The sequence below is a fragment of the Emys orbicularis genome, chromosome 19 (genome assembly GCF_028017835.1).
Source record: "Emys orbicularis isolate rEmyOrb1 chromosome 19, rEmyOrb1.hap1, whole genome shotgun sequence".
Classification (NCBI taxonomy): Eukaryota; Metazoa; Chordata; order Testudines; family Emydidae; genus Emys; species Emys orbicularis.
In genome coordinates this window covers 22,690,859-22,715,407 of record NC_088701.1, presented here as the reverse complement: position 1 = coordinate 22,715,407, position 24,549 = coordinate 22,690,859, and the positions used below count along the sequence as shown (strand labels likewise).

Sequence of the window (24,549 nt, the reverse complement as noted above, 5' to 3'; positions counted from 1 at the left end):
GCAAGTCAACATTATCCCTATTTCACACGCCTAGAGGGGAGGGGACTTGCCAACATCACCCAGCAGAGCTGGGAGCAGACCCCAGGAGTCCAGAGATAGGCACTGGCCTATCCTTCCTTTCCCTTACAATGCTCCTCCTCTTTAGAAGCCACCAGGCACCACCTCCCACCAGGGAGCTGCCGGGTACCCGCTCCAATCAGGAAGTACCACGGACCAGCCTGCTTAGGGCCCTGCCCTGTGGTCTCCAGCAGCAGCTGCTACGGGAGGCAGGTCCCTGGGGGCTTTCCTACCTCCTGTACGTGTCCGAAGCAGCAGCATAGTGTAAGGGAGTGCAGCCTTTACAGTCCGTCTCGTTAATACTGGCTCCGGCGGTGACCAGCGTCACCGTACACTGATAGCTGCCATTGGCAGCCGCGTAGTGCAGTGGAGTCCTGGGGAGGAGAGCAGAAAACGGGGTGAGGAACGCCCACCGCTATGCAGAGCGGCTGCAAACCCAAGGAAATGGCAGCCTCACAACGCAGAGACAGCTGCAGCCAGGCCCAAGTGACACCCACGCACGGCACAGCAATATCCAACCCCCCCATAGGCTACGCGGCTCCCCCTTGGGGCAGCAGCAACTCTCCGAGAAGTGGAGCTGGGCTCCCGGGGGCGGGGAGGAGGGGACACTGATATGGGTGACTTCTGCTCTGCGAGCACCTTCAGGGCAGGACAAGCCCCTGCCGCCCACTCACGCCCGCCGATCTTCCCAGCCACAGGGGCTCACCCCCCTAACGCCCAGCTCTCTGTCCCCCGGCCCCGAGGGCGCGATTGTTCACAGAAAGCTTCTCTCTGCCCCTTCACACGGGTGTGCCGCCATCAGTACTTACCTTCCAAATTTATCTCTCCTCCTCAAGTCAGCACCGCTGCTCAACAGCAAATTAAGACATTCAACGTTCCTGTAGAAGGAACAGAGGGGAAACCCGCTGAGAGGGGCTGGGTGGAACCTGAACGCCGTCCCTCTTCCGGTCAGCGCTGGCTCTCTGGGACTGCTCTGCCTAACACGTGGCCTGCGCCTGCCTGCAGCCCATTTTCACATTTGTAAGACAAGAGAGTACGATCGAGCGCCCTGCCCATCCCCACTGGCATGGTGCCTAGACAACCCACTGCACTGGGGGCTGCCCGTATCGCTAGCAACTCTCCAGGAACATGTTTGTGCCGCCATTTCTCTCTTCCTGCTGCTCTGCAGCGACTGGGAATCGTATCTAGGTATTCGCAACCTGGCTGGATGGGTAATAAAACTCGACCCCTGCCGCTAGCATGATCTAGGCATTGGATTTCATGCTACGAATAGGATCTACGACTCCTGGGTGCTGTTCCCTGCTGGGCCCCCGACTTGCTGATTGAGCGGAGGAGAAGCAGTGTTCCCGTGAGCCCCTCTTTCCCCACTGAGATGAGAGCTGTGCAACCCGCTCGCAGGGCTAAGCGCTCTCCGTCAGCGCCAGCATGAAATCAAACTGTAGTGGGCCACGCGAACTAAACGCACCGGGGAAATACAATTCATTAGTTACCAATACTTCGCATTCACTCTTCAGAGTGCTTTACCAACATGGCCCATTCCCCCTTACAATACCCCCCGGGAGGCAGGGAAGCATTTTAAACATGGGGAAACTGAGGAACAAAGGTAAGTGACTTGCCCAGAGGCCCGGCGCGTTCACAGCGGAAGCAGGAATCAAAAGGCTCAGCTCTCCCAGGCTCTGCTCTAGACAGTAGCCCCCATTTCCCTCCCAGAGCCGGGAACAGAAACCAGATGAGCTGACCCCCAATCGTGTCCTGACCACTAGACCACACTGCCTACGTTATACACTGCAGTACGCAGACAGGAGGCAGGCTGTGTTTGGGGCTAAAGAACTTGACGTCCCTGTGACAGGGCAAAAGCGTGATGCCCGGGGCAGGGCCTCACCCTCCAGAAGCAGCAGCATGGAGGCACGTCCTCCCAAGGTTGTCAGGCGTGTTGATATCGAAACCCGCGGACAGCACGTGTTCGTTGCTCAGCGAGGAGACGATGCTGTACAGCTGACCTGTGGGGCAGGAGGAGACGGGTCAGGCGAGGACTCGCCAGGCCCCCCTCCCCCCACATCCCCCCAAGCCACCCCAGGCTTTGCTCACCTGAGGAAAGTAGCTTACGACAACAGTCTGAAAATCCAAAGAGAACAGCTAAGTGCAGAGGGAACATGTCGTGGATTCCACGCCTGCCAACAGGGAGAGAGGGCAGATAGGAAAGGAACAGTCACAGCTCGCTGCCCTCTGAAGCCCTAGCCCCAGCTAGCAGACAGTGCTTCCTCCTGTCTCCCTGACGTGGGGGTCTCCTGACGGTGGAGAAGCAATCCTACCCCATGCCAGCCTGCAGGCTCTCCCATCAGCCCTCCCTACCCTCAGCACATTTCCTTCCGCACCGCAGCAGAGCCTGAAGCTAGACAGGCCCATGGGATGACCTAGTCTAACGCAGGCCGTTCAGGTGCACCCACAGAGCCCTCTAGCAAGCCCAACCACTATAGTTAGATCAAAACATTTCAGTCCTCAGGAAAATCAACCAGTGTCTCCAGTTCTCTGCCTGTGGCACGAAGGGCCCCCCCCCGCCCCCCCGCCCAAGGCCCGTAGGGGAGACATGAGCGATGATCCAGCAAGCGAGCTGGGCGCCATGCTGCAGAGGAAGGCGAAAACGCCCCAAAGCCCCCGCCAATCTGGCCTAGGGGGGGAATTGCTCCCCTGCCCCAAATCTGGCGATCGGTTTGACCCAGGCACATGAGCAAGAGCCGGCAGCTAAGAAGGCTTCTCCGCTCTGCCTCTGAGCACGGGTCTAACCGGTCCCGTCTCCGGCCGTGGAGTATCGCTGATGCTTCAGAGAAAGGCAAAAAAAACCCAGAATCCCTCACGTCAATTGCACATCAGGGGGAAAACTGTCTCCCACTGGATGAGCCCGCCCCCCGCTCTCTGCCCGAGTGCACCTCCCGCATCGCCACGCCCCGGCGAGAAGGGGGTTCATCCTGGAGGCCTCCTCACCTTGCAGTGTCAGCACCATTCGTCATCAAAGTACTAATTAGCAGCTCGTGGCCGTGTCTAGCAGCAACATGGAGGGGGGTATTGCCATATTTGTCAGCACAGTCTATCTCGCTGCCTAGAAAAGAAAGCAAGAAGCAGCCGGCTTGGTGGGGAGTTTCTGGCCCAGGCAGCCCAAGACCTGCTCCCCCTCGTTCCTCGCGGAGGGCTGCGGTGCATTGCACCGAGACAGCGTCATGCCGCCGTTCTCCAGGCAGAAGGCCCAACCTAACTGCTACCGTAACCCACAGATGAGTGTGTGTGACAGCCCTCCTCCCCGCTCCCCACACACCTCCCATGCCTGATCTGCAAAGCGTCTGAGTGCGTCGCAGCCCCAGCTATGGAGCCCGGGCTCTTTGTGCAGCTCCTGCGTTTGGCTCGGGCGGTCCCCGGTTCAGCCCTGGCCGCAGCAGCCAAGACAGCGGCTGGCACTGGACTCAGAGGACGATTGTCTCTGGTGGCAGGATCTAGCAGCGCTGACAGCTCTTTGGCTCTGAGCTTCCATGCGGCTGGAATTCCAGCTTGGTGCTCCACGGGAGCTAAGATCTAGCCCTAACACGTGTCTCCCTGTGAAGGGTGGCTGTTCAGCTGGGGAACGGAGCTGATTTTGGGGGTGGGGGGGAGGCAGGGCACTTCATTCCCCTGGCAGACGCTATTAAACACTGAAACAAGGAGAGAGGGACGGGGTGCCCGGGAGGCACCGGTTGGTGAGAGAGCTGGAGTGAAATGCCCGGTAGGAGAAGAACATTAGCTCAGCGTCCAGAGAGCCACTTACCGTTCTGTATGAGGATCTGAGAACGTGTAAACCGTCCGTGAATGGCAGCCATATGCAAAGGGCTCTTCCCTTCCTTACTCTGCAGAGAGAGAGAGAGGGGGGGGGGGGGTGGAACTAGCCAGCTGGTGACACTGTCCCCGAGCTCGGCGATCGAGGGGTGAAAGTCCCGTCCGTGCCTGGAAGATCCCGTGTGTCTGGGTTCCGAACTCCATCACTTCCTCCCCACACCCCCCTGCGTTCATCCCACCTGCCGCCCCTGCCTGTCTCGTGCGCGTGGTCCGGCCCCGGCCGGCGTACCTGAAAGTTCACGTCGGCTCCATTGTTCACAAGGAGCTCCAGGCAAAGGGCCCCGTTGGTGGAGACGGCAGCAAAGTGCAGAGGGGTGAAGCCCTTCTCGTTGGGCTGATTGACGTTGGCGCCGTAGTTGACCAGCTCATTGGCCACGGCGTCCTGGCCCATGTAACAGGCGATGTGAAGTGCAGTGTTCCCAAGGCAATTGGGTTCATCGATCTGCGGGAACCAACAGAGCCGAGAGCCTTCAGGGGATCTCGGTCAAGGATGGGCTGGGACTGGCCAAGAAAGCAGGGGTAGAGGGGATCCCATTCTACCGAGAACCAGACGCCATCAATCCCTGATCTCCTCCTCCACACATTCCCCATCCATGCCCAATGAGTCACCCACCCCCCATTCCCCTCAGTGCCCGGGGACCCCCTCAAGTCATCACAGGAAACAGAAGCAAACGCTGACTGCTCAGCACAGGAGATGAAGAAAAGTCCCAAATCCAACTGAAACAAGGGCCAAACACTGTTAACTCCAGGGGGAATTTGGGTAGGACAATGGCATTAACTCCCCTAACTCTTGGGGAAATCACTGGTGGATCTTTAAAAAGCACAAGTGACCAGGGCCTCAGTTTTCCCTCTCTAGCGTCAAGTCCAGCAGCATCCCGCTGGGATCCGTGCAGCCCCAGTGGGTGAGAATGCCCACTCACTCCCCCCATGACAGCCAGAGAGTTTCCAGCACCCCCACGGATTTCACCCATCCAAGGACTAAGGCCGCACGCTCTCCCGGGACATCTCCCAGCGTCTGCCTACACCCAGTGCCTTCCCTGGAGTCCGCAGAGCAAGCGGAGCCATGGTCCCGCAATGGCACTGGACTGGAGTTAGCCACGTTCGTTTGCCAAGCCGCCACTGGCCTCACCTCGACTCCCAGCCTCAGCAGGTGTTTCACGACCTCGACCTGGCCACTGGCTGCCGCGGTGTGGAGCAAGGTGTAACCCTTCTTATCCTTGCACATGACGTCAGCTCCCCGGGCCACCAGCAGCTTCAGAACTTCCAAATGCCCTGCGCAAAGGAAACAGGAACTCAGGGCTGCAGCACCTCCGCGGCCGGTGAGTCCTGAGCACGGCGGCAATGGGGGCTTCAGGGTCGATACGCGGCCACCAGACACAGGACTGGGACCCGCCATCACATTCCACGGAACAGCCACCTGGGCGGCCCAGAGGGGGAAAGATTCCCCGCCCCCCAGCCATGCCATGAAGCTTGCTAACAAGGTGATTCAGATAGAAATGTCTTAGTTTGACTTCACTTGCTCCACATGGGATGGGCAGGGGCTTGGATACGTGGATCAAGAGCTTTGTCTAGCCTCCGTATCCTCCACTGAAATGCTGTAACTCCCTGCAGTTCAATCCTCCTGTCCCTTTGACACCAACACCAGCAGTGGAGGGGACCTGCTTTTCCCTGGCTGCGCAGCGGTGGCATAATATTAGCGCCGTCCCCCGGTGCAGCGCCCTGTCACTGGCCATGGCCTGCTAATGCCAGCAGGACTTGGGCCTGACAGCAGTAAGAAGTGGCACGAGGCTGCCCCCTGGCTGTCACTGCCCAGACTTTGCTCCCCCATAAGTTAGGGGGGAGAGAAGAGGCTGTATGTCATAGGGCGTACCTGCCCTGTAGCACCTCCTCCCTCAGTTTCCCATCACCCCCTCTGGGCTGCCTTTCATGGGTAGAGCCTTGATGCCCAGGCTACTTCCCTGGGGTCCTCCCAGCCCCTAATTTAGGGCCTTCCCCACCAACCTGAGTTCTCTGCCATCACCTGACCCCAGGGAGCCCTGCTCCTGAGGCCGGGAGGTAGCTACCTGTGGCACAAGCGGGCTGAGCAATCCGGGCTGGCTGGCCCCCAGCCTCCTAGCCTTTGCGGGGCAGGCCTCCCCATTACACCTTCGTAACGTGCTTTTGCGTACGAAAGGTGCCACACGCCCTCCCAAGTCCAGCGTCTCCCCCACCCCCTTGCAGCCACACACTGATGGGCGAGTCCAGAAAAGGTTTCTCCTCCCACCCTGCCTGCCAGATCTCGGCTGGCTCTGTCCCTTCTCCTCCCACACGGCAAGCCACGTGATGCCAGGCCCGGGACAAGAGAGATCTGGAGCCCTGGCTGCCGAACGAAGATCACATGGGAGTCAGGCCCAGGTGCTGAATGACACCCGAAGAGCTCACAGCTGCAGGGGGAGGGGACGGTTTTGAGGTTCTATGTGCAGAACTGGTGAGACTGGGGGGAAGGGGAGAACACCCACGGCGGTGTGCCCCCCCCCAGCCCAGACTCACTGCCTGTGCCACTAGCTGTATCCACAGGGGAGTCCCAAAAGGGGACGCTGGGGAACTGGGAAGTACCTGTATCAGAACAGGGCCAGCTAACAAAGGGACAGACAGGCAAGGCATGAGGGAGATGTACCTAGGAAGGCTGCCCAGTGGATGGGCTGACGCTCCTTCTTGTCACACGTGCTCAGGCTGGCCCCCTTGTTTAAGAGCAAGTTCACCACCTGGAGGAGAGAGGAAGCAGTCAGAGGAACGGCTCCCACCAAATTCCGCCAACCCCGTCCCGGCACACACGAGAGCCTCGTGCCTTCTGCAGCCCCTGGAGCGATGGGGCCCAGCTGGCCTCCAGGCACTGCCACAATTTAAAGGTTTCCTACCAGTAGCTGAACCTGGCCAGCCGGGGGTGCGGCCGGAGGAGGTCAGTCAGACCAGAGAGGGCTCTCTCCAGACAGGCGAGCTGGTTCAGAGGGCAGGAAACAGATGCTGCATGTTGGGTGTCCATGGTAGAGGATTTCTCTCCCTGCCCACCCACAGCTCCTCACTGCCCCGGCTGAGGCTCCTGCCCACTGAGCGCATACATCTAAGGACGAAGCACTTTCCCGCCTCTAGCCGGCAGCTTAGCAATGCTTCGTGGCGCCCCCTCTTTGTATTCTGGGAACGCCTCCAGGCTCTGATCAGCTGCAGGGCCCCATTGGGCCAGGCGCTGCGCGCACAGCATGGAATACAGCCCCTGCTCCAAAGAGCTCCCAAGCCAAAAGGCGGACAGACTGCTGCAGACAAACAAAGCAACTTGGCCAGAGTCCCGAGCCTGTCGTTCACCGCGTCATTTCCACGTAGTCCCTTCCCTCGAGAGATCATCCTCGCCTCACAGACGGGGAAGCCGAGATGCCAAGGTCACAGAACCAGACTGAGAACCCCCAAGTCCCGAGCGCCTCCTCCCTCTGGACCACCCGCCCGCACCCCCTCAGGGAGGAACACGCAGGTGCGGGCCGCTCACCTCGATGTGGCCGCTGTGCACGGCGTGGTGCAGCGCCGTGCGGCCTGTGCGATCTGCCACGTTCACACTGCTCAGCAGGGGGATGATGGCCTCCGCGCACTTGGTGGCTCTGTTGGCAGCAGCGACGTGGAGCGGCGTTTGCCAGTACTTATCGCGGGCGTTGACGTCCGCTGAGTGCTTCAGGAGGAGGTTAAGTGCCTTCTGCCAGGACAGAGAAAGGGTGGCTGTACCCCACGCCGGTGGGGGCAGACAAAGCCTCAGGAGCTAAGCAGCACCATTCGGTCTTGAAATTAAACCAAGCAGCCAGGGGTGAAGGGGCAGGTTCATCACTAGCAACACATCTGGTTACCCTACCTGCCTCTTAGATCAGTAACGGCAGCCCACCGCTTGCCCAGGGACTACAACTCCCAGCATGCAATGCTTCATCTTGAGCCCAGCTGCTGGATATCGGAGTGGGCCAAGCTGGTCTGGGAAGGCTGCGATTTGGTTGGGTTTGCACACCGCACTCATCACCACGGCTGCCAGTTTGGGCAGCTCCTTGCCCGTCCTCTTCCTTTTTCAATGCCACCCTGCCGAGACGCAGCCTGCTGCAGAAGGGTGGCTCTGTCGGGGAGTGAGACTGGCCCTCCAAAAGGCCTGGCGGCGTTTTAAAACTGGTGTAACGATCACACGTTAGCCAGGATGGTACAAAACCCTAGTGCAGGCAGGGCACGCTGTAGCTTAACACGTGTTAGCCGGCTGACACCCAGTAACGTGCCCTGTCTCCACAACGATGTTAAGTGTGCTGGCTATCACGTGTGAAACACACCCCTGTTTTCCTGGGGCCGAAGCAGCTGAGCAGCCTACGATGGGCTCATCTCTGGGGCGAATTCTATCCGCACCTCCAAAAACACTGCCCTGACCATTCAGCCCAGAAGCAGCCTGGGACCGAAAGGGCTGGGAGTCAAGGTTTGCCCTTCGGGACCGGGGTGCTAGCTGGCAGAGTTGGCTGGGGCAGCGGGCGCCGTACCAGGCACTAGCTAGCGATACTCGTATTAGTCCTTCATTTAATTGCGTGATTTTTCTTTTTTAAAACCACTGAAATCTAGACAGAGCCACGGGCAGTCGCTGATGATAGCCAAGATCCCACAAACAAAACACTGAGGGGCCCCAGGCTGGGGTCTTCAAAGGCCCCTGCCCGCCCCCCACCAGATGGAATTTCAATGGGTGCTGGGTGCCTAAGTCCCTTTGGCTTACCAGGACATCTGAGCCTTACACTGTGGGCAGCTGGGCCTTCACAAGACTGCGTCTATCTCACCCGAGAGTGCCTCCTACTGGTCAGTGACAAGCCTCAAAGGGAGGTTAACTTATCGTCACTAAGCCGTTCCAGTAAGAGGAAAGGACGCTGCCCCTGACCCAAAGCCCCTGCTGAGAAAGGAAGAGGTACATCCTTGAAAAACAACTCGGACAGCTGGCTAAACCACTGAACCGACCTACTGGAGCCAGACAGCGGGGCAACGTGTGAACGACCAAGGCCCTGAAATCAGGCAGGGAAGCTACAAAATGAGATGCTTTTTAAAGCTTCATTCTCCAGCCAAGCCCCTCGGGGATCTGACGCTAGCTACATCCGCCTTCGTGCAGGGAGCAGCTGGCACTGTTCCTCTAGAGATCCCCTCTGCCCACCACAAGCCGTTCCACTTCAGCTTTGCTTCTCCAAACTGTTAGCATGCAAGAGTGATGCCTCTAGAACGGAGAGCGTGTTCCTCCTCAGCAGGGAACAGCAGAGACCTCCCCAGGCCTCCGACTCCAACCCGAGTCCCTGGCCCTGATGAGATCCCCTCGTTCTTCCTCACCCTGGGGGCTGGCGGCTTGCAGGATTCTTGGGAGCATGCAGACGGAGCACACGTCCCAGAATGCTGCTTTGTGCCCTCACATGGGCATTGGCCAGGAAAGAACACTCCTTTGCCCTGGGCCTTTCATGGTGAATCGTGCTGGGGGGCTCAGGGTTGGCCATGGACTGTCTAGGTGGCAGGTTCGAATCCAGCCCAGCTCAGGAGCGACCAAAAGGCTCGTGAACTGTTTGGTGGCCCTTGCATGAAGTTTCTCAGTGTAGTTCCCAGAGGGCAACCAGCCACCTTCCAAATCACAGCAGCAGCTGTCCTCCACCAGGCTCCTGCTGGCAGCCTCAGCCAAGGACTGACTGAGCCCTGGAGACCGAACTCCCCTCTCACCCCTTAAGAAGGCCCCTCCAAAAAGTCACCCGGGGGAGTCCGTGGCGCATGGGGGAAACCTGCCCTGCTGTTGCCTGTATGGCCCATTCTAAGGCTAAAGAGAGGCCTTCGGCATGATCTGACACCCTTTCCCAGCGCAAAATCCCCGGCACTGAGCCCTGTGATCTTGCAGATAATGAGCGGTCTCGAGTGACTCATGAGGTGTGAGGATCGCAGACCAGACCCATGTGACCTACATTTTATCATCATCCTGCCCCCCCCGCCCTCCCCCAAGGATAATGCACCACAACCCCCTTTCCCATGGGGCCGGCTGATCCTGAGCAGGAACGCAACACTTCCTAAGTGTGTGGGGACTGGGAGGGGAACGAAGGCAAGGGAAGTGGCCTAGCTTAGGCGGCTCAGCGGTTGGAAATGGCCTGAAGCCAGGGGGGTAGCAGAGAAAAGCCATTGCACAAGTTAACTGGCTCTAGGGGAGAACAAAGAAGTTCAGCACTTTTCCGGGCAGATTCCCTCCAGGGAGCACGGGTGTGCAGAGCAGAAAGGCCCCTTCCAAGGGGCAGGACTGAGAGCAGAGAACGAGGCACTCCAACGGAGCAATGGTGGGGACAAGAGAGACCCCAGCACACCCTCATCATGCACCGCAGCCCTCAAATCCAAAGCCAGGACCCAGAACAGGGTTGCGATTGCCTGCCTGGAAACATCCCCAGTGCTGGGATAGATTCCATGGGGGAGCTCTTCAAAAGCACCTAAGAGATTTAGATGCTCAAGTTCCATTGAGGGCCAGTGGGATTTGTGCTCCTAAATGCCTTCGGTGCCTTTGAAACGCTCCCCACTCCTCCTCTGTTCTAATACGATTAGCAGGAATTCTCCCGCTGTCCAGGACTCGCGGGGTTCTTCCTCTTTGCCGTGGAGTTCTGCCTTTCTCTAGCCCATCTCAAAGGGCTTTGCCAACAATGCACCCCACAATCCCCCTGAAAGGTAGGCTGGCTACTACCCCTATTCCAGACGCAGCCGAGCCTAGGACACTGAGGGACAAAGCAGCTTGCACATTAGTGACAACGTTCAGCTTTCCGGTCCCCTGCTCCGGCCGCTAGACCACAACGCTCCGCTCTCCCTCAAGCCGTCCGTACGTCAATTGGCTTCCACTGCCGCAAGGGAGGTTTAGGTTGGACATTAGGAAAAACGTCTTGTCAGGGTGGTCAAGCACGGGAATAAATTGCCCAGGGAGTCTGTGGGATCTCCATCACTGGAGATTTTTAAGAGCAGGTTGGACAAACACTTGTCACGGATGGTCTAGAAAATACTTAGTCCTGCCATGAGTGCAGGGGACTGGACTAGACGACCTCTCGAGGGCCCTTCCAGTCCTACGATCCTATGATTCTATATTTGTTTAGCCAACCTCTGCCACCCATGTCACAACCCTGTGACCAAAACAAAAGCCCCCCTTTCATAGCATCTCTGCCCAGAACTGGACCGAACTGGCTAGTGATGAAGGAGCTCGGATGTTTCCCTCCGGGTACAGATCTCTTGGGGACCAGCACCGAAAGGAACTGAGAATAAAGTGGCAATTTCACGATGTTTCGGTTCAAAGTTTTAAATCTTTGCTTAAGTTTCACGGGGTATATTTGAGTGGGGAAGGCGAGCACTCGACAACACTTGCTCACGGAACTGCAGAAAGGACGGGGCACGGAGGAAGGGGGAAGAAGAAATTTCTGAGACACCTAATTGCTACACCTGGCATACAAGAGAAACTCCAGTCAGTAGCTAGCATGTGGGATGCCAGGGAGGAGTCGCCGGGTACAAAAGCCCCCTTTTTAGTGCTCACGAGTCACTGAATAGCCTGGCACCTCCAGCCTGTTCTGCTACCCATGTTGTCAGCGGCCACCCGTCTGTACTATGCATGCTGACAGATTCAATTCTGTTCATCCACGGGGGAACTGTGCTTGACCTTTATCATTGTCACAGGAACACGCTGGAAATCGATGCAGAGAGCTGCACGTGAGGAAAGATTTAACTAGGCATACCTTGGCTAAACAACATTATCGGGGGCCCGCTGCAGACGGTATTGCCACTGCCTGCAAAGAAACTCATGTGCCCAGACGTGACTGCAGAAGTGAGCCCTCGGAGGGGGCAGACGTGATACTAGCAGATAGCTGAAAGGTGTAAGCATCACGGTGGGAGGGGAATTGGCTAGGGTGGTCCCAGGAGTATTATTACAATTAATAAAGTGAAGTTAATCCCAGGGAAGGCTGAATATCAGGAAATACTTCCTGACAGTGAGATCCATTAGGCTGCGGCATCGTCTCCTAAAAGAAAGAGGTGGGAGCCCCACCACTTGGGGCATTTAAAACAAGACAAAGCCCTAACGGGAAGATATTGCAGGGAGAACCCATGTACTGGGGGTGGAGTAAAGGGAATATTATGGGTCTTTCCCAGTTCTGTTTTCTATTTTTCAAATTATTATGGGGTCTGGATGGTCCTTTATCTGCGTCGAAAGAGAACATCCAGCCCCCCGGGGCTCTCAGCTGGACTCAGAGCAGGCATGCAGAAAGCAGGGGGAAGAAAACAGTTACTCCAAAAAGAGCCCAGAGGAGACAGACCGATTCATTACTGCGAGGCTTGCAAGGGCACCTACCTCATTGCGAGAAGCTGCGGCGCGATGCAGCGGGGTTAGCCAAACAGTGTCCTTTGCATTTACGTTAGCACCTGAGGAGACGGAGCAGAAAGAGGAGGTGAACACATCTGGGCAAGGGGCACTGCCAGGGTACAAGACTGTCAGATGCTCCAAGGCACCATCACTGTTTTTAAACACCCACTGCTGTATCTGCTTGGTTAGACAGCGTGTCAATTTCTTCGGTTAAAGAAGGAAACGGATTGAGCTTTAGGGCCGGTCTACACTTAAAAAGTTAGGTCGACACTTAAAACTTCACACCTCGGAGCCAGTAGTTAAGCCAATCGAAACCGCACTGTAGACACAGCTGGGCCGATGGAAGAATTATACCTACATCCGCAGACCCCTTCTGTCACTGTAGGAAAGGTCTAGACCAGGGGTCCCCAACGCGGTGCCCGCGGGTGCCATGGCGCCCGCTGGGGCATCTATGTGCACCCGTGTACTGGCCGCCAGACAAACAGCCGCCGGAATGCCACCAAGCGACGCCTCTTGATGACGCTGCTTCTCAGCGGCATTTCGGCGGCAACGCTTCTTTGCTTGCCGCTTCTCGGCGGCATTTCGGTGGCTGCTTGTCCGGCGACCGCGCTGCTCGGCAGCTAGTCGTCCGGCGCCCGCCCCACGGAAAGGTTGGAGACCACGGGTCTAGACTGTGGTGCTACTGTAGCGTAGCTCTACCCTTAGTTTAGATGCTACAAGACATACGCTCCGGCACCAAGTGGAGCAGCTACGCCCAGCAGAGGGCTGCAGCTCCTTGGCGTGAAGCAGAGGGAATGCAGCACTGAGGTAGATGGAAAAAACTACATTTCCCAGCACACACTGCTTCACCTTCATCTCAGTGGCCACAAGACTATCAGTCCCAGAATGCAGTTCGCCATCTTGTTCTAAAAGGAGGCTGCTCGGACAAAGATGGTGCATTTCATACTGGAATCTGTAGGTCTGTGTACAGGTGAAGGAGACCAGAGCCGCCCTGCAGGAGTCTGCAGGCCTGGCTTTTGTCATCCCTGCTCTGCCGTCTCAAGATTCTCTGTGCCAGCCTAGGACTGTCAAAACCCAGCGGAGAGCTGCCCTGCTCTTCCACGCCACCGGCAAACTGCTGACAAGTCAAGGGCATCTGGAGAGAGCAATGACAAGGAATGTCAGATCAGGGGCCTTTTTTCTCCCATCGATGGCGTGCAGAGAGCCAGCCTGGACGTAGATTTGAGCTGTTTCCGAGGAAAACGGAGGGGCTGATACTTTGGGTTAGAGCCAAGTATGCAGCAGGCAGGTGCTGACCAAAATTCTCTAGTCCTCATCCCACACCCGACAAATGATCCAGATCTGCGGCTCCCCACCCCACTCCTGCAGTTCGAGGCTTCCCCCCAGCCAGTTCTGTCACTAGCCTTCAGACCTGACCCACAGTCCCTGCTATCCCAGCCCTGGGCTCCCCCCATAGAACTCGATCAATGCCCCTCAGTCCTGACCCACAGCCCCCAGGATTACAGCGGTAGGCTCCCCCGAGCTCTGCCGTCGCCCCTCAATCCCAATTCACTGCTCCCCTCACCAGGTCTGCAGGTGCCCCTCAATCCCAACCCGCAGCCCCCTAACTCCCAATATTCCAGTGCCAGGTTGTTTTAAGATTTGCACAAACCTCCTCTTGGCATCTGGGTGAGAGCAACTAATGACATTTCCTTTGTGACTCAAGCACCAATTCTCCTGTGGATGAAAAACCCTTGTACCCCCGTGCCCTTGAGCATCAGCCCTTCCGCGTTAGACCCACAGGAGGGCCAGGCTGGCTAAACCTGAGCACATCCATGCAGCCGGCTGTACTGGGCAGAGACAGTTGCGGGTCTTACCTGACAGTATTAGGAGCTCAATGATTGGGACATCTCCTAAGTAGGCAGCAGCATGCAGTGGGGTTCGTCGTTCTTGGTCCTGCCCAGGGAGATAAGAAAAGGCCGTGATGCAACTATCCACACAGCAAACACCGCTCCTTCCCCATCCAACTTCCCCCACCCTAAAGACCCAAATGCTGCTTCCTGCCCTGAGGACATCTGGGTAAGTCTAAGTGATGGAGGAGTCTGCTTAGGACCAGCAATAACAGACAGCCTGGTGGGGAAGCAATGGACTACCTTTCATACCCCAGTCCACTTCAGGGGATCGGTCAGGTGGAGCAGGGGCTGGGGGCCAGGAATCCAGGGGTCTATTCCCAGTTCGGGGAGGTGAGTGGGGGCTAGTGGTTCGAGCAGGGGGCTGGGAGCCAGGACTCTCAGGTGGCTAATTTTTAACTCTGTCACCTTGGACAAGTTACTTCACTTCCTCCCTGCTCCAGCTTCCCTAAACAGAGATGGCATCTAGCTCGCAGGGTTGTAAAGCTTAATGAAGGTTTGCAAAGCGCTTGGAGATCCCTACATGAAAGGTCTATAAAACCACCAAGCAGTATTACCCCGGTGCTCCGCATGCCCTTCACACACCCCGTCATTCTGTGTCAAGTGCCAACAACAATAAAAGCCTGCGAGCACCGGGAGCAGCTCCCAAAACGCACCAAGCCCAAGTGACTGGGAGAGGCTATAAAGGTGCAGGAAGCACAGCGTAGATAAGATCAGTTTTCTTCGCTTGGTGCTGGGCCCTGGGTAACCTCATCCTTGAGGCATTTGGCTCAGTCTCGGCAAACACCAAGTGGGTTAGAGGGGCACAGAAGAGAGATTGAGGTCCCACCTTTTAATTGCATTTAATGAAAGTTGTATTTTTTTTCCATTAAGTTAAAAAACAAAATAAGGAGAGAGAATCAAGACAACGACTGGTAGGACTGGCAAACAATCTGGAGAGGCAGAAAGTGAAACTGACCAATCTCATTCCCAAGTGAAATCAGCACCTGAAGAGATACGTGCGTTAAGTGTTAATCAGTCTCTCGTTTTTCGCGCAACAGAGCAAAGGCATTTTAGAGAAAGGACGATTCTGATCAACTCCCTTTAAAGAGAAGGAGACTATAGAATTATCACGTCCTTGAACGAGGCAGCCAAGGAACAAAGTCTCCTGATCCCTTTTTAACATGTCACGATATGATCTAATCATTAGTCCCAGTGGCTGGCACCAAAATCAGTGTGGGGCCCCCCCTCTGAGCCAGCACAGAGCCCACGATGCTCGACCCAGACCCATGCTGCTCCCGTGCACTATTCATTCAGGGTACACAACAGTGCTAGCCCCGGGCGTGCTGCAGCATGGACAGAAAGAGGCTGACGCATTAGATGCAATGGCCAAGAGCATGTGGAAAAAATAGCACTAGGCCAGAGTACAGCTGGGAGCAGCATGCAGTGAAAACCTCATTAACGCCCCTCAGCCTATCAGAGAGTAAGATGCTGAACCAGACTCAGCCACATACCCAGAACCCATGACACTGACCTAGAGACACAGCCTAAAAGAGCAAGTAGTCACTGATCCAGAGCCAATCCCCAGCACCACACACTGACAGACAGCTAGGCTGAGCCAGTCATCTTTTGTTAACAGTGAGGGTCGGCACTGGGATAATTGACATGGGGTCGTGGCAGTTTTCAAATCGAGGTTGGATCCGCTCTAGTCCAAGCAGGAAGTGTTTCAGGGCAGCTCTCTGGCCTGTGTGATTCAGGAGGCCAGATAGGATGATCGCAGTGCTCCCCGTTTCTGGCCTTGGAATCTATCCACCAGCCTACCCGACAGACGGAGACACCTCTCTCAGCCATACACCTGCCACTGGTTTGTTCGCAGGAATCTTGGAAGCCAGATGAAGGGAGCGTTTGCATCCAAGTCTGATTGGAACATTTGCATGCAGATTTTAAACTCCTCTTCCTCAGAGCTGGCTATTCAGGTTACATCACGGGCCACGATCAACCCAGGAGGCCTCTGAAGCAAGGGCACTCAAAATGAGCGTTACCAGGAGCTAGAAGGATGCATCTGACTGGCAAGAGAGTGAACGAACTGGCAGCTGCTATTCGTCCTGAAGACGGGGTGTGGCCTGAAGACTGCAGGCTGCAGCATTCAATATGGCATCTTCATCCAAAGGGCCAACCCCCCCCCCCCCCCCCCCCCCCCGCAAAACAACTCAATCTGGACCACTGCATTCTGGGCCTGGCAAGCCACACCTCCTTACCCAAGGCTGCATTTCGGCCAGCCCCACCCTGCTCGGGTGCACTCTGCAGCCAGATTTAAAAGAGGGGCAGTGAAAGTGCATCTGTATTCCTTGGGCCGTTAGTTCTGCTCCACCAACCCGGCCAGCCTCAACACAGACAGCTCAGCCATGCTCTCCTCACACTATGCTGGACCTCTCTTCCAAAGGAGAGCAAGGGATGCTGGGGATGCAGCCAAACTAGTCCCAGTTCACTGCCCTTCCATTCACCTGCAGCCTTCAAACGAAGAGCAGAAAACCGACAAGACACTGCATTGTCTGAACGCTTTATAAATAGCAGGTAAGTGTCCCAGTGACTAGGATGTACCATTAACCCCATTTTACAGATGGGGAGAGGGAGGCCAGGGGACAAAGGCCCAGATTTTTAAAGATATTTCGGCATCCCAAGGCCTACCTAAGTCAGTTAGGTGCTGCAACCCCTAAATACCTTTCAAAATCTGAGCCAAAGTTGCAAAGCCAGGAATAGAACCCAGGAGCCTTGCCTCCAAGTTGCTACTCTAACCACTGGATCACACTGCAGAAAAGATTCTCCCTCGCTTACCAGAAGCGTAACAGTTCCACCCTCTCTGCTTTGGCTACACAAGCATATTTCAGAGGCAAAACGGAGGAGGACAGGTCAATCTGAGACAGGAGCGTCAGCATGCCACGCTAGGCCAGGCAGCTGCTGCTCCAGCACTCACCAATGTATTGATATTCTCTTTCTGGTTCAGCAAGGACCGCACCTCCTCTATATCGCGGTTGAAGATGGCTTGGACCAGAGGAGGCTGCAAAGAGAAAGACACTCAAGCTGTGAAGCAGGTAAAATGAATGTGCAAGGACAGGGACGGGAGGATGGCCGGCAACATCATTCATATACCCCAAGACCAGCCCGACAAGTTAGTCACCTCACGCCACCTGGGTTTGTTTGGGGCTCCTGCTTCTATAGCAAACGCAACATCTACTGAGCCATTCTAGTGAGCTGCGGCTGTGGAGACAGGCCCAGCTGTGGCATCTGACAGGAATTCTCCCCCACTCCTTGCAGCTGAAGTCTTTTAATATTTATACAAGTCAATTTCTGTTTAAAAAAATAAAGAGAGAGAGAGAGGCTGCTGCTTCTGCAAGGATTAAAAAACTGAAGCGAAGTGAGTGTTGGTGGAAATTGCCGGGTTATCCACCCTAGGGAATAAAGCCACGAGATGAAGAAGCGCGGTACAAGTTTTGCACCCTACCCACGGGCCTGGAAAGACTACATCTGGGGGGGCAGGGGCACCCAGTCAGGCCCTGATCCTGGCCAGATCTCAGTGGGAATCTGTCACCTTAGTTCTCTGCCAAGAAGAGGGCCAACTGCTGCCAGTTGTGGGGGTTTTCCTGATGTAGACACTTGCCCGCAGGGAACTGGACAGAGACTCAAACTCGTTTCACACAGGGGCCGCACTCAATAGCTGGCAACGGCGTTTGATTGCTCTGTTGTGGAGGCCAAAGACTTTGTAAAACTCAAAGAGGGACTGGCCATTTCTAAGAAGTTATAATGCCAACAAAACTCGTTTAGGAAGGGATATAAACCGTCAAGCTTCATGGCTTAAACCACTCTCTAATTATTGGGATGAGACCTTCATAGGGGGTAGATTATCCCACATCTGCCTTCCCCCGGGCTTCTTGCAACGTCCTTTGAAGTGGCCGGTGCTGGCCACTGTCTGAGACAAAATACTGTCTCGATGGATGACAGGTCTGATCCGGTCTGGCAATTCCTACACTTCTTACCCAGACTGAATTTTAACAAGTGCCTTAGAGGGGAAAGACGCTACATCCCTCTCCCAAATCCCCTGAGCCATCCGCTCCCAACAGGATACAGCATCCAATGAGCAAATACTCAGGAAAGCTAGCTCTCGGGGATCACTCAGTGAGAAGGGCAGGCCCTGACCCCAAAGACACTCTCTTTTCAGAACCCACGTATGGATTGTCTTCAATAGCAAGAAAGTGAACATGGCCCAGAGCGGGGGCCCTCCTCTCAAATCTCATGCTGCAGGGTAACAGCCAAACCCCCTTCACCTCTCCTGTCACTACTTCTGGGGCTAGCCTCAGTTGCCATAAGATTTGGCTATAGACAGAAAATGCCGACACTGATCCCATTGGCCTAAAATGGATCTTTACGGACAAGCCCCCACTTGCGATGTGCTCCACAAACCCCCTGTCCCATCCCTTACTTCACCCTATAATCCACCTTCCGACCCCTCTCAGTGGCCGAGAGCACAGTTACCAGGAGTGGGACCCTGGAAGACCGACCTCAGGGAAAGTCAGAATCCTGACTGGTATCTTCGGTTCTGATGGCACGGGGGGAACACACCCTCCTGGGAACCTGGTGCAGGTTTGGTTACGGTGGGTGAGCATCCCCCAGGCAGCTACCCGGCACCTCTCTGCCGCAGTAACAGAACCCTGCTGCGGATTGCCTGTCACCCAGGCCTAGATTGTACTTTCTGTCATTTATCCTGGGAGCTCTTTGGGGCAGGGACCGCGGCCGCCTTTACGGCTGTATAGAACCAAGCGCACTGTGGCCAGGACCGAAAACAAACCACCACCCTTTGCTCAAGGTAGCGCAGCAAATCAGCTCTCTACGCAAAGCAGATCTCCAAGCAGCACAGCTTCTGGGGTGATGCAGCTGAGAGCTCTGTGCCTACTCCACCTTGCCCTCACATTCACTCCGGCACCACCAACCGCATCTGCTCATCTAGACTGGTCTGCTCAGCAGAGGGAACCCTGAACCTGCATTTCCAGGGCAGACTTGCTGCCCCTACTACCCTGCTAACTCCAGATTCCCTCTCCCCTCTCCATCCAAACACAGGCATGAAAGCAGCGAAAGGTAGGGGAACACATCCCCAGTCAGAGGGAACGAGCGAGTCATTCGCGTGGAATGCAGTGGACTCAGCATCCAGCGTTAGACATTTAAAAAAATAAATAAAAAATAGATGCATAGACGATAATTATGCCCTGCACGGACTTCAGCGGAGCTTGCAAGCAATGCTGGGACTGACACACCCACCCACCATTCACAAGGGAAGCTGAATGTTTTGGTTACCAAAAAAAATAATAATAATAATAAAAAAAAGGTTACTCCCCTGTTCCCTTCTCTCCCCGCCATGTGAGGCTTTAAACCCCCAGCCTATCGGTGAGATTGCAACAGCGAGGGACCACAGCAGGGGTAAATATTTAGCTTGGAGGAGTCAGCAGCCCACATCTCAGAAATCATTACTGCCGGGGTACGAACAAAGAGGGCTCATGTCAGATTAGGGGGTTCAAGATGAGATGTTTGCGGGCCAGTGGGGTATTTGGAGGAGTAGGGGGAGGTGCTGGGCGTCATCCAGGGAGTAAAGGGGGAGAAGCGAAGAACAACTGTGTATCAATATACTCTGCCTTAGGAAAGTGAAGTACATACGAGATTCAGGCTCCTTGGGGCCGGGAGGTTTAATTCATACCCCTTACAACGCAGAGATGCTTGAAACCTGACCCTTTTAGGGGAATTGTATGTGGCGATGGTCATCTGTATAGCCACTCCTCCTTCCCCACCCGCCCCCCTGGGTGAGGGGGGTATCTACAGAGATTAGTCAGCCCTGCTGATTTGGGGGTTGTGACACAAGTCAAATGGGGTGCAGACAGGACTGACTCCTCCCCCCCCCCCAGTATGTAGGGAAACTGAATCACATATTCCGCCAATGGCAATAGGGTGCATGGGAAATGCCTCATCACACCCGGGGAAATGGCAGGGCATACAACAGCACAGGGGCACCAACCCTCCCCCAAGTGATGAAAGTGGGATGCGAGATGAATCACCCCCAACTTGTGAAAGTGGGGTGCACACCGTGGATGGTGTCAAATCAAGCCCCGCCTCTGGCCCGAGGGGGGCTGAAATGGGAAGGGGGATAAGGGGGTGTAGAGGGAGAAAGGCAGGGAATGAAAACGGGGAGGCTCAAATCCTGTCCAGCCTTCGGGGGGATAAAGAGGTTGATGGGAGGAGTAAGGGGGTAGGAAGGATGGCTGGGGGAGACAGGGATAAGGAAGGAGATGGGGACAGGGGAGGCAGGGAGAACACAGGGAACAGGCAGAGCTAGGAGATGGGGGACACCAATATGGGGGAGCAAAGGGAAGGAGGCAAAGATGAGGGCAGGCCAAGCGGGGCGGGGAGGAGGGGCAGAGCTGGGGGGCAAAGAGGCTGGCACTGGGGAAATGGGGCAGTGGGTTGGAAAGGAATAAAAAATGGGTGCAGAGAGGGTGGGGAGGAAAAGGGGGGCAGAGATGGGGCAGGGGGTGGATGGGGGCCCCGGGGGGCCAAAGGCAGAGGGGCCAGGGCCAGAGATGGGGGGGGCACTTGCAGAGATTGGGGGCAGGGGGTAGGTGGGGGGCCTGGGGGGGCCAAAGGCAGAGAGGGTGGGGAGCAGAGATAGGGCGGGGGGCAGAGGGTGAATGGGGGTCCCGGGGGGGTGAAGGCAGAGAGGGTGGGGAGCAGAAATTGGGTGCAGGGGTGTGCAGTGGGTGCATGGGGACCCCTGGGGGGCAAAGGCAGAGGGGGCAGGGGGCAGACATGGGGGGCAGAGATGGGGGGTGGGGTGCACAGGTGGGGGCAGAGGGTAGGTGGAGGGCCCGGGGGGGGGCAAAGACAGAGAAGGTGGGGAGCAGAGATGGGGTGCAGAGATGGGGGCGGGGTGCAGAAGTGGGGGACAGAGGGGGTGGGGGCACCGGAGGGCGGCAAAGGCAGAGGGGACAGAGATGGGGCGGGGGGCAGAGGGTGGATGGAGACCCCGGGGGGATGAAGGCAGAGGGGGCAGAGATGGGGCGGGGGGCAGAGGGTGGAAGGGGATACCTGGGGGGCGAAGGCAGAGGCGGCAGACATGGGGTGTAGCGATGGGGGCGGGGAGCAGAGATGGGGGCGGAGATGGGGGGTGGGGGTCCCTGGGGGGCGAAGGCAGAGGCAGCAGAGATGGGGCAGGGGGTGGATGGGGGTCCCGGGGGGGGGGGGGCGAAGGCAGAGATGGTGGCAGAGATGGGGCAGGGGGTGGATGGGGGCCCCGAGGGGGGCGAAGGCAGAGGGGGCAGAGATGGGGGGCGGGGGGCAGAGATGGGGCAGGGGGTGGATAGGGGTCCCGGGGGGGCGGGGAGCAGAGATGGGGCGGGCGGCAGAGATGGGGGGTGGGGGTCCCTGGGGGGCGGAGGCAGAGATGGGGCGGGGGGCAGAGATGGTGGATGAGGGTCCCGGGGGGGCGAAGGCAGAGGGGGCAGAGATGGGGGGCGGGGAGCAGAGATGGGGCAGGGGGTGGATGGGGGTCCCGGGGGGGGCGAAGGCAGAGGGGGCAGAGATGGGGGGCGGGGAGCAGAGATGGGGCAGGGATGGGGCAAGGGGTGGATGGGGGTCCCGGGCGGGGGGCGAAGGCAGAGGGAGCAGAGATGGGGGGCGGGGAGCAGAGATGGGGCAGGGATGGGGCAAGGGGTGGATGGGGGTCCCGGGGGGGGCGAAGGCAGAGGGGGCAGAGATGGGGCAAGGGGTGGATGGGGGTCCCAGGGGGGGCGAAGGCAGAGGGGGCAGAGAGCATAGATGGGGCAGGGGGTGCATGGGGGTCCGGGGGGGGGGTGAAGGCAGAGGGGGCAGAGATGGGGGGCGGGGAGCAGAGATGGGGCAGGGGGTGGATGGGGGGCGAAGGCAGAGGGGGCAGAGATGGGGCAGGGGGTGGATGAGGGTCCCGGGGGGGGGGCGAAGGCAGAGGGGGCAGAAATGGGGGCGGGGAGCAGAGATGGGGCAGGGGGTGGATGGGGGTCCCAGGGGGGGGGGCAAAGGCAGAGGGGGCAGAGATGGGGGTGGATGGGGGTCCCGGGGGGGGGGGCGAAGGCAGAGGGGGCAGAGATGGGGCAGGGGGTGGATGGGGGCCCCGGGGGGGGGGGGGGCGAAGGCAGAGGGGGCAGAGATGGGGCAGGGATGGGGCAGGGGGTGGATGGGGGCCCCGGGGGGGGGGGTGAAGGCAGAGGTTGCAGAGATGGGGGCGGGGAGCAGAAATGGGGAAGGGATGGGGCAGGGGGTGGATGGGAGTCCGGGGGGGGGGGGCGAAGGCAGAGGGGGCAGAGATGGGGGGCGGGGAGCAGAGATGGGGCAGGGATGGGGCAAGGGGTGGATGGGGGTCCCGGGGGGGGCGAAGGCAGAGGGGGCAGAGATGGGGCGAGGGGTGGATGGGGGTCACAGGGGGGGTGAAGGCAGAGGGGGCAGAGAGCATAGATGGGGCAGGGGGTGCATGGGGGTCCGGGGGGGGGTGAAGGCAGAGGGGGCAGAGATGGGGGGCGGGGAGCAGAGATGGGGCAGGGGGTGGATGGGGGCGAAGGCAGAGGGGGCAGAGATGGGGGCGGGGAGCAGAGATGGGGCAGGGGTGGATGGGGGCCCGGGGGGGGGCGAAGGCAGAGGGGGCAGAGATGGGGCAGGGATGGGGCAGGGGGTGGATGGGGGCCCCGGGGGGGCGAAGGCAGAGGGGGCAGAGATGGGGGCGGGGAGCAGAGATGGGGCAGGGATGGGGCAGGGGGTGGATGGGGGCCCCGGGGGGGGGGCGAAGGCAGAGATGGGGCAGAGATGGGGCAGGGGGTGGATGGGGGCCCCGGGGGGGGGGGGCGAAGGCAGAGGGGGCAGGGATGGGGGCGGGGAGCAGAGATGGGGCAGGGATGGGGCAGGGGGTGGATGGGGGCCCCGGGGGGGGGCGAAGGCAGAGATGGGGCAGGGGGTGGATGGGGGCCCCGGGGGGGGGCGAAGGCAGAGATGGGGCAGGGATGGGGCAGGGGGTGGATGGGGGCCCCGGGGGGGGGGGGGCGAAGGCAGAGGGAGCAGAGATGGGGCAGGGATGGGGCAGGGGGTGGATGAGGGTCCCGGGGGGGGGGGCGAAGGCAGGGATGGGGCAGGGATGGGGCAGGGGGGGATGGGGGCCCCGGGGGGGGGGCGAAGGCAGAGGGGGCAGAGATGGGGGCGGGGGGCAGGGATGGGGCAGGGGGTGGATGGGGGCCCCGGGGGGGGGCGAAGGCAGAGATGGGGCAGGGATGGGGCAGGGGGTGGATGGGGGCCCCGGGGGGGGGGGGGGGGGCGAAGGCAGAGGGAGCAGAGATGGGGCAGGGATGGGGCAGGGGGTGGATGAGGGTCCCGGGGGGGGGGGCGAAGGCAGAGATGGGGCAGGGATGGGGCAGGGGGTGGATGAGGGTCCCGGGGGGGGGCGCGAAGGCAGGGATGGGGCAGGGGGGGATGGGGGCCCCGGGGGGGGGCGAAGGCAGAGGGGGCAGAGATGGGGGCGGGGGGCAGGGATGGGGCAGGGGGTGGATGGGGGGCCCGGGGGGGGCGAAGGCAGAGGGGGCAGAGATGGGGGCGGGGGGCAGGGATGGGGCAGGGGGTGGATGGGGGTCCCGGGGGGGGCGAAGGCAGAGGGGGGCAGGGATGGGGCAGGGGGTGGATGGGGGTCCCGGGGGGGGCGAAGGCAGTGGGGGCAGGGATGGGGCAGGGGGGGATGGGGGCCCCGGGGGGGGGGGGGCGAAGGCAGAGGGGGCAGGGATGGGGCAGGGGGTGGATGGGGGTCCCGGGGGGGGCGAAGGCAGAGGGGGCAGAGATGGGGCAGGGGGTGGATGGGGGTCCCGGGGGGGGGGCGAAGGCAGAGGGGGCAGGGATGGGGCAGGGATGGGGCAGGGGGTGGATGGGGGTCCCGGGGGGGGGCGAAGGCAGAGGGGGGCAGGGATGGGGCAGGGGGTGGATGGGGGTCCCGGGGGGGGGGCAAAGGCAGAGGGGGGCAGGGATGGGGCAGGGGGTGGATGGGGGGCCCGGGGGGGGCGAAGGCAGAGGGGGCAGAGATGGGGGCGGGGGGCAGGGATGGGGCAGGGGGTGGATGGGGGTCCCGGGGGGGGCGAAGGCAGAGGGGGGCAGGGATGGGGCAGGGGGTGGATGGGGGTCCCGGGGGGGGCGAAGGCAGTGGGGGCAGGGATGGGGCAGGGGGGGATGGGGGCCCCGGGGGGGGGGGGGCGAAGGCAGAGGGGGCAGGGATGGGGCAGGGGGTGGATGGGGGGCCCGGGGGGGGCGAAGGCAGAGGGGGCAGAGATGGGGGCGGGGGGCAGGGAT

The 24,549-nt window shown here is 59.0% G+C and overlaps 1 protein-coding gene across 1 annotated transcript in view; it reads right to left on the bottom strand.

Moving 5' to 3' along the window:
- Nucleotides 1-24,549, bottom strand: part of ANKRD52 (ankyrin repeat domain 52) — a 44,359-nt gene that overhangs the window by 17,713 nt on the left and 2,097 nt on the right. The window contains exons 2-14 of the mRNA XM_065419138.1: nucleotides 17,135-17,218; nucleotides 14,149-14,227; nucleotides 12,281-12,351; nucleotides 7,436-7,636; nucleotides 6,575-6,662; nucleotides 5,048-5,190; nucleotides 4,148-4,360; nucleotides 3,851-3,929; nucleotides 3,040-3,154; nucleotides 2,146-2,228; nucleotides 1,940-2,057; nucleotides 867-935; nucleotides 291-431 (exon numbers count right to left, since the gene is read on the bottom strand). Coding sequence (XP_065275210.1) covers nucleotides 291-431; nucleotides 867-935; nucleotides 1,940-2,057; nucleotides 2,146-2,228; nucleotides 3,040-3,154; nucleotides 3,851-3,929; nucleotides 4,148-4,360; nucleotides 5,048-5,190; nucleotides 6,575-6,662; nucleotides 7,436-7,636; nucleotides 12,281-12,351; nucleotides 14,149-14,227; nucleotides 17,135-17,218 — 1,484 coding nt within the window. The remainder of the gene's footprint in view (nucleotides 1-290; nucleotides 432-866; nucleotides 936-1,939; nucleotides 2,058-2,145; nucleotides 2,229-3,039; nucleotides 3,155-3,850; nucleotides 3,930-4,147; nucleotides 4,361-5,047; nucleotides 5,191-6,574; nucleotides 6,663-7,435; nucleotides 7,637-12,280; nucleotides 12,352-14,148; nucleotides 14,228-17,134; nucleotides 17,219-24,549) is intronic.